This window comes from Trichoplax adhaerens, genomic scaffold (genome assembly GCF_000150275.1).
Source record: "Trichoplax adhaerens TRIADscaffold_10 genomic scaffold, whole genome shotgun sequence".
Taxonomy (NCBI): Eukaryota; Metazoa; Placozoa; class Uniplacotomia; order Trichoplacea; family Trichoplacidae; genus Trichoplax; species Trichoplax adhaerens.
In genome coordinates, this window is record NW_002060952.1 from 101383 (window position 1) to 113762 (window position 12380).

Consider the following 12380-nt stretch of genomic DNA (forward strand, 5'->3'; position numbering starts at 1 on the left):
TTCCATATTAATAAAATAAAATAGTAGAGACATGACGTAATTTTATCCGCTGCTAGCTATTACTCATATCTTTCAGCATCATCAAAGACTCCCAAAATGATACAGTGATTCATTATCAATCAAGTGATAAGATATTAGGTGAGCTAGGCTGGTTTCATTTATAAAAATGACTGTAGGTAACGCCATGCATCATTATATTACGCCTAACGCGCTATAGTTTCTATCTCGAATTTTACTTACTTATGAAAAGGCAACGCATCGCTAATAACTTACGTAAAGAAAATTTCAGTAATTGATAGGCGTAATGAATACAACATGTAAGCAAAAGGCGACTGCATTATCCGCCAGTAAGCGATTTCTGACGTCAACTGCTTCGTCAAACGTACACAATGTTAAAATTGCTTAATGAGAATTCCTACCAATTCTAGTAGCCGATAGAACTTGTTTATTCATATTTCATTGCATTCATATACCTTACACGATACGACTGCAGTCATCACAAATGGTCTTACACAGATAAAATAGAACATGTGCAAACAATATTCATCCTGGATCAAATAAACTCTTCAACAGCACCGATAGCAGGGCACCATATGTCAAGTTTACTTTGCATGCTTGCACATTTTATAGATTATGGATGGATCTTTATTGCATATAGCTATACTTGTAAAAACGATTGTAACTTACTACGCAAGCATTCGAAATTTGATTGCCTCTTACATCATATATTATCTCGTAATTTAAATAATTAGAATTGTTTCTATCCCCATTAGAGTACGCTGCAAATTGGTACTAAAATGAAAATTAAACTTGATAAATTACCGGTTGTAACGCGCAATTGGATTGCATTACAATAAAGTACATAATTGTGTCTTAAAGAGTGATTGGGATTCATCATGCACTTAAATACAAGAAATTTTGAAATTTTAAAGCTTTTACCATAAAATTTTAAACTGCTAACCCTGGCTAATAAATTCCATGACAATGTCAGTAAATTCCTGCGGTCTTTCAACGTGTAGTAGGTGACCCGCACCGGCAATGACTTTCATTTCATATTTTGGGAAAAACTTCTTAATGTCGTCCAAATTATCAGAACTAAGGATATTGTTTAAAAAATACCATACGTTGTAATGTAAAGTAGCACTCACATTACAAAATTGTTCACTCTTTAATTCTCTTATCAACTGGTGCTGGTATCATCAAGAATTATAGAATTGCTTAACTTACTTGATATACGTAGATTTCTCGCCAACAATAAATAGAACTTTACCATCATATTGTCTTTTTGTGTCCGGAATAGCTACCAGATTGTGAATATTAGCATTGATAGCATCTAAATTAATTTTCCAGGAAATCTTTTTCTTTTCATAAACTAGATTCATTAATATGAATTTCCTGTAGGTATCATCCTACAATTTCAAAAAAAAGAAACCTTCCTATTTTAAATTAAATGCCTTTAAGACGACAATATCCATACTGACACAGAAATAGATAATATCATCAGATGCTACAATTAATGGATATGCCAATATCTCGTATAAGAGAGCTTTGAATGCTCAGATGAGAGTTATTGATAACTTATTGTAATAACTTTTGTAACACAGTAATAAAATCATTTACCGTAATTTTATCCACTAAATACTCTTCAATTTCTCTTTTGCTAGTATAGTTATCAAGGTTAACACTGCGTAATATTTTAATATATGAAGGAGTCTTCCAATTTGCTAATTGAGTAACTGAGGTTGTTGGAGCAATATCAGCTATGACCAATTTATCAATTGAGTTGGAGGCAGATGATAAAGCCATCGTCATAGCGGTACGCCCACCCAAGCTATGACCGATTAAAGTTGTTGGAGATCCATTATTTACTTGCATAATCATTTGTTGGACATCATTCGCCATCACATGATAACCCATTTCTGAGGCATGAGGGCTATCGCCATGATTTCTAGCATCTAAGTTTATGATCTAATGCAACGAGTATGAAAGAATTCGTAAAAGATTTTTATCGTTGTAGCTACAATGTCTTGTAAATATCATGTATAAAATTTTCCTTCGTTTTCGTACTAATCTAACGACAACATCTAAATAAATATCTCTTCAACTATATTATAATCAAACAAAATTTATAGCATAGGTACAATTATATAGTATACGAGTATACGAATACTCGTACATATTCAGCAGTGACCTGGCAAGCAGATGAAGTTGGGGCATGCTAGTCAACGTTAAGAACTGACTAGCTTTGAAAGAACAAATCTAAAAATCATAGAAATAAATTATCTAATTTTCTTCACAATTTACAATGCACACTATTACTCAATTTTTATTAATGAATGATTATATCATAGGAGTATCACTAATTTTTGCTTATATAGTATTATATCTCAATGTCTCAATTAATTAATTGATTGGTGTAGACAGTGGTCAGAACTATTAAGCAATGACAATATACATATACGGGCATAATAGTACGCAAGAGAGAGAGGCTGTCTCGGCTGGTATTGGTCTTGAATTTAAAACTTCGGCAGTATAATAAATAAAGTTGAAGTAAAGTAAGTAGTGGAAGCTTTCTGGGGGCCAAAGGTTATAGAAAGTAGTTTACTTGTGTACATAAATGTAGCACTCATTTATACAGCCAAAGACTGTATACGAATATTTTACTGGTCCTTATACTGTACTGTCATTAAGAACATTAATGGATGATTCCTATCGTAAAATATGTACCTTTCGTTGCAGTTTATTGGCTAAAATTCCAGATACAGTTCTCCAATTTCTCTTAGATCCAAATAATCCATGCAATACAAATACTGGGTTGTTTTGGGTAGGCCTTGTTACAATCCCTGGTTCAATTACAGAATAGGCCAATTGCAGTGCACTATCGAATGGAAAAAAAATAATATCGTCGTATATCAGTCGCTTGATCGAAGATTAATAATATATCAATTACTTAATACTGTCATGATAAGATTTCTAAAATGAACTGTGAGTAAACTTTGAATCTACACTTATATTGTTTGATGTCACTTTAGTATACTGTAGTGTGTAGATTGTAGAAGGATGTTTTCGGTATATCTATGATGAGCACTCAAACTGATCCATTATTGTTAAAATGGTGCCGATAGGCTGCCTTTATTGTCATTATGAAAGTTGATCGTTCAGTAATCCATATTATTATTTACTGTTCAGTGTTCACTATGCCATTACAGTAAAGATTTGGCGTAACGCTTTTACAGTCGAATAGACTTGCTGCATCATACTGTAATCATTTGCTCAGATTATAAGTGGAAGCTACATGCTAAAGAGCTGCTGACGAATACGAATAGGTAATCCCCTCATAGAATTGATATGCTTTTATCCAGTGTGCATGTACGAGAGAGTCTTAGCATGCCAAGACCTACACGATGGCGTATATTAATCATGTTATCGGCAGTTGAAAAGATGGACAATTGGATAACACCAGTTGTTGTGGATTACACGTTCTAGGATTGGATACAAGCCTTGATTTTTTTCACTGTTTACGTGTAATTAATGCATGAGTCATGACACCACTTAACATTATAATGTAGATTATTAGCATTAGATAGCATCAACGAATCCAACCTACTACAAGATACCTTACATAAGGTCTCTGCTTTTACGCAGCGATAATATCGTTCCTACTATTCAATCATGACGAAATAATATCAATATAAGATATGAATAACTGAATCAATACGAATATAAAAGTGACAGTAGTCAAAATCTGCTTCTACATTTAATAGAATATCCAGTACTGTCCATTTACAACTGCCAATAATTAATTATATAATCCCAGCAAACATTAACGTGAATGTAGAGTGTTTAATAACGTTGGTTACCTTTTGTGAGCCATTTTATGCACAGGAATCTACTGGTGTATTTCTGCAAATGCAAGGCTTAACCAACACATAAAATGGAAAATGGGATTAATTCCTTAACGGCAACACTACCGTGTCTAAAATATCCACCAAACCTCTACCCAAGAATGGATGAATGGCCAACAGCCTGCAGCAGACTGGTATCCACAAGCAGTTGCATAGCATGACATCATGCAGTTATCCATTGGTATCATACTGATACAGTATATCGAAGCGTATAGAAACATGAATCTTGCTAACTTGATACCATAATGTCTATGGATTGCCATTGCCACCTTAACTTGAGGAAGGGAAATCTCTATGGTTACTACACGCCTTAGGATTTTCCGCGCCAGTTAGAAAACGAGACTGTGGAAGGAGTGGTGGCTGCCGCTCTATCCTATGCATCAGTTTTGGGTTTTATAGCATCTTTCAAAATCTGGGCTAGCTTGCCGAAAACAAGGCCAATACCCAGTCAAGTACATTAGACTTGTTGACTAATTCTAGGCCTAGACCTGATCGATAGAGAAAACTCCTCTCTCAAGACGGTCATTCAACATTTTAAAAGTGAACTGATTGCTGGTCGGATCGGCTATATCCAAGAGCGAGTAGTGCCTTTAGCATACTGTACCACCATCACAACATCTAATGCCTATTTGAGTTGGGAAATCATGACGACGATATCAAAGGGTCGTCTTTCACGCCGCTACGAGGTCATTCCTAGTATCGAATCCATCTTCAATGTGGACGATGACAGCAAGATTAACCTCGATCATCAACCAGAAGTATTTCTAGCCAACCAATTAAAATTCAACTTAAATGTTCCAACCACCATGGAAAATTTAGCTACATCATGTAAAGATCCTTCACATATCATCATTTCTCATGGCGATGATAGGCACAAGAGTCATCATCGGGTAAATAAAATAGTACAACATACACGGAGATGTTAAATTCTTATTGCATTAGAATCGATTCAGTATTGTGTATGAGTAAATGATAGATCGAGCTAAACTCGAGTTGTTTAACTCCCTTCGTAGTCTGTAGATGATTATTTCCATAGTTTGTAATTCCAATAAGGACAATATGATACACGTATGGTTATGACTTGAAATCATCATCACCAGGTTAAAACAAGAAATAAACTCTGTTATTATTGACCCTCAGCAATTGGAAAATTCAGAGACTTGGTTGATTTCCTTGCTGTCTGCATCGTCTTATTGAATACTCGCACTATTGAACTACGATGTAGTGGACGTCAACGATTTAAAATTGCATTAGCTGCTACTTTAATAAAATAACTAGCTCAAGGCTAGCGTAGTTTAGTAGTATACAGATATTGCATGACTTTCTTCATTGTTTCTACCATGTTGTTGACAATTAATGATTATAGTAATGCAGAAAAAGACGATGAGACAAACTGAGACTTGTAATATGAAATTAAAACACCAGCTCGACGTACAACACCATTCAAGCACTGACAATCCTACGGCTAGGAGGCAACAGTAAACTATACGTGTCGTAACGATCTACCAATTTATGGCCTAAATACGTAGACATCCCTCCTAGCTTAGATACGATTATATTGTGCCTAGATACTGTAGGCTCTTACCTATCCAAGTATGTGAAACGTAAATTATTATCACTTAAATTTCAAGAATGACTATCTGATCATAGCTATGTGATGGCTAATACGCAATACTTACTCTGTAACTGATCTGTAAACATATTGCATTAGCTGTAATTTAGATGACTAGGTAAAACCAGCATACGTAATACTGTAATTCAGTTCATGATGGGTTTCATTGCTAATTTGCATCATCTTGTTGAGGATCAATGACAATATGTGCTACCGAGAGTTTACAAAATTATCAACTGCGACTTTAGATAACTATGTTAGGTAAATATTACTTCGAATTTATGTTATAAATTTTTGAATTCGGATGCGCTAGGAAATATTGATAAAGATGTACTTGAAACACGTCTCATTGCATACTAATATACTGTAGCTTTCAATTACTCCAATGGTTTCTTCCCTATTCCATTATGCTATTGCCTATTGGGTATGCTATCGACAACAAAGTGTCAGCAGTTACGTAGATGCTGTAGTAGTGTAGTATGGGATATATGTTAGTGTTATATGTAGCCAATCATTGCTAATATTGTACGAGGCTTAATTATTATGTCAATTGCTCCATACGTAAGGTAAACAATGGTATTTGACTATCTGATAAATTTGTAAGCTTGGCGATGTCGTTAGCTCTATTGCGATGACTGACTAGTAGCTATGGTATATAGTATGTAAGAGCAATCGTACCATAAACTAGCTTAAATGATGTCTATGCATATTCCTATTTTGTCTATCATCGAATGTTAAAATTTGGCAACTGTGTAAATTTCGTGGTATAAAAGTATATCGTATTTATAAGAAATGGTTGATATCATAATATCTAGAACTTGTAATTAAATCTATCATCGCATCTTATAATATATCTGGCTATAGGATCAAAATCCCAAATCTGCTGACTTTAATATTTTGGATAGCGAAGAACTGAACCTTGCCCTAAGATTTGCAAAGCAAGATATCAATCTAGCCCGAGCCGATTTATCGACACAAACTAATACTGTCATGAACAAAAGCCGACGTGCAAAAAGGAATAAAGCTAATCATGAACGATCCCATGTATCTATAGAAGTAAACAAAATCAACAAGCCTAAGAAATTATCATCTCAATCTAAACTTTTAGTATCAACAGGTTGTATTTCGGGCAAATAATGTAAACCATTTTACTCATCTTTAAGATTTCGCTGATTATATAACTGCGTATACGCACATGAAGAAATTCACATTTTTACTCTTTCTACTCTAACATTTAGCTGTATTTGAGCTGGTTTATCCCATCATCTCATTAGTTATATTGCACCAAAATAAAATACTAATAATTTCTATTACCAATGTTAATACCTTAGGCCTACCACAGCGCAACCGGAAGAAAAATAATGAACAATATACTGATCGCAAAACAATCGGCCGATCCAGAGATCTTATATGGGTGCAAAGTAAACCATCAAGTTCCAATATAGTAAAAAAAGAAAGAGCATCAAGAATTGAGCAGAAAGCTAATCCAGCGCCTGTCTGGCATAGTGATAAAGGTATAATCACTTTAAAATGTTGCTATTATGAGTGAGATAATTTCTTATTGGGTGTTTCTCTGCAATGATAACACCAATTGTGTTATAGTACCCTCCGGTCTTATTGTTTAATAACATAATTCGCTAATAGATAAAAAGATCAGCGAAATTGAACGCCTACGATCGGAAATTCGAAAACTGGTCATGCAAACAAGAGAACTATATCACGATGTTTCGCAAAAAGAGGCTGATGTTAGCTTATCATCTGCAAAGCCTGTCAGCAACCCAGACAAATTTATTGTTAAACTTAGTAATCGAAGTATTCGGACTTTATATGTTCTGCAAAAAAAGGTACAGTCATGTAATTTAAAATGTTTATCTAGCAGTTTTTGCATCTATTTACCAACACATACAGCCAATAGAGGTATTATATCGCGTACACCTTAATTTGATCATCCTGTCTTGATCAAAGTCTTTGTGGTTGCAAATTGATTGACTTGCCTATCGTTGTATTAAAATTTAATAGATATCATTTTTAAGTCCTAATAATGTTTATTGTGTACCTTTTTTATCTCGTCTAATTAATACCGTTTAGATAAAGATAGTTTCTAGTGGATTACATAAGGATCCTGTTGTTGATAAGCTGCGATTCAAAGAGGTACCATGGAGAAATCACATTCTCTGCACTTGATTTACAATATAACAATGAAGTATTATTTATAGATTCACGATTGGTAATCCTTAGATACTGTGTCCTGTCTACTTTACAGATTTTAACTCATATTGCAGTCAGCTATAGAGGATTAATCAAGACACTAGAAGAATTTAATCGTGATATTGCCCGGCGATCGCACGAAGTGGAAGTGAAAATTGCCCCCAAAGTCTACAAGGATATTGGCAGCCTAATAAATATCATAACCCAGTGTTGCAGTGCTCTTAAAATTGCTCCAGTTGATGATACTGCGGAACTATTATTTCAATTGTATAATGATTGCCAGGTATTAATTAACAGAAACTGAGTTTTTAATGATAGTTGATCGGATGTCCTCAAGTGATGAATTGTGAATAATTTTGTTAACATGGCTCTGCAATTTAGGAAAGAAATCTTTTAAATGAAGATAAGAATATTTATCAAGGCATATAAAATTGCATCGCCTATTTGATTTAACATATTTACTATTAATATCAATGTGCTAGTTAAGTTACTGTGAACATACGTATTTCTGATAATTACCAAGTTTAATGTCTCTTTACTTTTCTGTCATAGATATAGAAGCCGAAATAGACAGTAAATCAAATGAAAAGAATGAGACTCGAGTAAAAATTTTAACATTTATATTCAAATACAATATATTAGTGACATCGTCTGCTAACGATAAAGGCTTTTGTACAATAAAAGACAATGCTCTATATTTATTGCTAACATCAATATATTTCGTAATCATCTAAAGACGGTAGCTGTATTAACCGTATTACTCACTTGAACTAGGCTATGAATCGAAAAACTCAACCTAGAAGTACATCTAAAGGTGTCTTATGGGCTGATTCCAGAAAGGTTATTAGTTTCATTAAGCGTATCTGTTTCTACTACTTTTGTGGATCGTAAAGATTGCTAACTTGTATAATTACTCAATCGTGAAATTTATATTAACGGAATAGGTATCGAAGATTTCCGATGGCCGTAAGGGAAAAAATCAAGAATTTCGATTTCTTAGAGACACAGAGTCATCAAGGCTCAAAATATCTGATAAAAGTAGACAACGTAGCAATGGATTTGATCCTGATTTTGTATTTCAAGCTTCTGAAGATCCACGTTTAGATGGTGAAATGACGTTAACACCTCCAGAATCTCCAACTAAACAGTCTCTTCTTCCTTGGAGAGCAACCTCTCGTTCAGCTACCCCTCGAAATATCAATGCATCCGAATCGATAGAAAATCAACCTTCCCCTACTGGCTCTCACCGGCAGGTCTCCGTGTTTGACGATAAGGTCTGCATTCATAGATTAGATAGATTTATAGTACAGTAAATACACACGCCTTTCTTTAAGTTGTTGTAATTTTTTGGGATAGCTTAGAGTAGTTATTTACCTCTACTTACGTAAATATAACATGACTTTTATTACAAAACTATTGGCTAGAAATCAGACGACGTGGATCGCCGCCTGACCGATAGCCCTCGCCAAGTTTTAAAGCTACGGAAGTCACCGAGGTATCTATTCGACGGTACCGAAATTGTTACGATATAATTCATAACCTTATCTATTCGATTTTGCCTACCAACCCAGGCGCCGAAAATACGTCAATACAAGCTCTGATTCTGTGAAAAATCATATTGTAAATGACCTCAACCGCAGGAAACAACAATTTTTTACTGATGTGGTAGAGTTTGAAAAATTAAGTTTGTGATATTGCTGATAAACAAAATAAGTCCTAAGTTAAAGCCTTCTTTCTCATGATTAGTCGGTTAATGCCCCTTCCCTTCAAAACCAGCTATCTGAAACGCTCTGTAAATTGGTATGAGCTTGGAAAATATAGGATGCCAAATAAAATCTTGCGATAATTCTAATTGTAACTAATCACTTCTATGAGGACGGTACTAAAGTCTTACGGTCATCCTAATAGGTTTCGGCTCATGGTGACGACATTACGGAAGCACTATTAAAATATCTTATTGGTGATACTGTAGATGAATTACAAAGGTACGCTCACGTAACACATAAGCTTCAGGAAAAATTTTTAGCATTGAATCCAATATTCTTTATTTATATAGAATTGAATGCAATGATGAAATGAAAAATGAAGTCGATAACTTTCTATCCGATACGAATATTGAAAAAGTTTTGCAACTCATTGAAAATATTGAGGTAATGTACGATGCAGATTTAGTTTCTATTAGACTACTAATTCTCTTTCCTAATATTATACGGGTATCTGGGTATATTTTTGTAGTTGCAAGAGGCCAACGTACGTCGTAAACTGAATGATATAGAATACGCAGATACAAATGGTTAGCAATCGTAAATGTAAATATTTTATGAGAAGCCTTAGAGATACTTAGTCTATTTAATTATACTTAAACATATTAGATCTCAATCCTGCCAATTCATCTCCGAGCATTCCTGATCAGAATCCTATTGTCATTACTAGACCACAGTCTGGTCAATTAGTATTTACTAATACTCCAACTGAATTAGACGATTCTGGGAAGATTATGTATAACATAAATGTAAGTCTAGTATGTATTAAGTTGCCCTCTATTCTGGAAAATAACTAACGATGACTTTTATTTGTTACAATATCTATCGCTTAGAATACCAGTCATATACCAAATCATCTAGATGTAAATTTATTAGACAAAAGAGTCGTTGCAACTTCTCGCAGCGCTATGGACAGAGTTGAACAGTATTGCGATCTATATAAGGAATACCAGTCAAAAGTACCACAAGAATTATCTGGAACGTCAACTGGTATCTGGATGTATGAAAGGTAATACTAGCTCTATGCTCAAATATTTATATTAAACGTTAATTTCTCAAATATTTTCATGATACTGTCAGAATTTGTGACAAATTGTTGAATAAACTCCTTGAAAGTGTGGGAAAAGAAATGGAAAAAAATATTGACAGCTATGTTGAAAATGTATACGCTGCTGAGTTTCAGGCATAGGATCGCCGTAATACTGTAGAATATTCAAAAATACAAACATCGACATCTTAATTAAAGAAACGACAACTAAAAACAAAGCTTTATCTTTATTTATGTGAATTAATACGTAGCCTACCTAAAACAAGAATAACTTTCACCTTTTATGCGTATGATGTAGTTTTATTTTGTTTTCACTGGCTAGGAAAAATGGAGTATTATAATTGCGTTTGGGAATATACGGCTTGTAGAACTAGTGATGGTTTACTCTGTCTGTATATGCACGTTATTGATACACATTTTTACTGTATGATGTATGACTAATTGAGAAAGGCAACATTAAAATTTGCTTGTTTTACTCCTCAAACCATCATGTTATATGATAAGTATAAGTGTAAATTACCATTAACTATGATGATAAGTGAACAATCAAGTCTGTATATCCAGTATTTATATTTTTATGTAACATACACAGAACTGTTACTATTTAACAACTACTACTTTTATAATTTATCACTGCAAAATATTAATTCTATTAGCATGATTATTTCAAATAGAAAATAGCCTAAAAGAATAAAGTATAATTAAATAACAGAGTGACTTTCATAATGTGAAAAATATTCTTACAGATGTAAATATAATTCATTTCATGTATAGTAAGATCAAGGCGTAAATGTTGATTCTTGCATCACACAATTTCTCGTTGTCATCATAAATAATTAAAATGGAGAAGAACTTGGAGAAATTGATGTACCAAAGCCATTAGATGGTTAAATCAACTTTAAACAAGGGCTTAAAATTATTCGCATTTGATACTTTAAATGTTGCATTTAACAAAATATCGATTTTCTATTATACGAGTATGAATTACTTAACAGAAGCGGACGATAGATTGTCGTACTCGATAAATTTCTAGTTATATCCAATAGCTAGTTTTAATCAATTAAATTTCGGATCAGAAGTTTCTATAACAGAGGACTTCTCTTCTTTCGTGCACATCGATTTAAGATTTGCAAACAATTGCTAAAGAGCTCTTCAAATTTCTCTTAAACGTCAGTGGAAAGTGCACAGTTGTATAACAACTACTTGTCTACTGTGTTTCTTTCCTAGCAATTTCTTAAAAGTTTAATCTGTTAAAAACTAGATAGATTAATTATTTCATTTCATAAAGTATTCAATCATTGAAGACTATCAATGAACATCCAAATTATTGTTAAGCCGTTGTAGCTGGTAAAGTCTTCATCTCTTGGCTATTATTTTCATCTTCTTCATTAATAGACTCTAAGACATTACCATGCTTATATTTTAGTTTGTGGAAATTGTATTTACGTGAAGACGTCGAACGTTTTGATGAGACAAACTTTAGTAAATGAAATTTTCTTCTTGGGCGATAGATACCACTATCAATTAATTGTTGCCTAATTTCTTCATCGCTCTCCCATCTCTGTCTTTTCTGCCATGGTTTCGATACAACCACTGCAATAATGACAACAACAGACAAGATGGTAATACTGGTAATACTCCATATCATCATTTGTTTATGACTGATGGACGATAAATTGAACAACGGATTAATTTGAGTGCTGTTAGTCTTGCTGATCTCATATTTATACAACGGAGTATCAGTAGAATGATGATCGGTCCTTGCATGTAACTCCGGATAACGTATATAATGTTCTTCAGCTGTTTTTACCTAGCGAAGTAGGATTACGTTGAATAAGATTTTT

The 12380-nt window shown here is 33.7% G+C and overlaps 2 protein-coding genes across 2 annotated transcripts; one reads left to right on the plus strand and one right to left on the minus strand.

The window, feature by feature from the left end:
- Nucleotides 1-443: 443 nt before the first annotated feature.
- TRIADDRAFT_64169 (expressed hypothetical protein) lies at nt 444-3874 on the minus strand (the record flags this gene model as incomplete). The annotated part of the gene is made up of 5 exons (XM_002115309.1): nt 444-1095; nt 1228-1409; nt 1621-1968; nt 2728-2878; nt 3861-3874. The coding sequence occupies 5 exons, from the start codon at nt 3872-3874 to the stop codon at nt 957-959; spliced, it is 834 nt and encodes a 277-aa protein (XP_002115345.1). The 3' UTR covers nt 444-956.
- Nucleotides 3875-4549: 675 nt separating this feature from the next.
- On the plus strand, nt 4550-10677 carry TRIADDRAFT_59168 (uncharacterized protein; the record flags this gene model as incomplete). Its single annotated transcript, XM_002115177.1, has 16 exons — nt 4550-4795; nt 6382-6634; nt 6849-7031; nt 7162-7361; nt 7606-7668; nt 7781-8008; nt 8500-8565; nt 8670-8999; nt 9150-9220; nt 9297-9390; nt 9634-9710; nt 9782-9875; nt 9961-10018; nt 10098-10237; nt 10322-10497; nt 10569-10677. 16 exons carry the CDS (start codon nt 4550-4552, stop codon nt 10675-10677), a joined length of 2388 nt encoding a protein of 795 aa, XP_002115213.1.
- Nucleotides 10678-12380: the final 1703 nt, after the last annotated feature.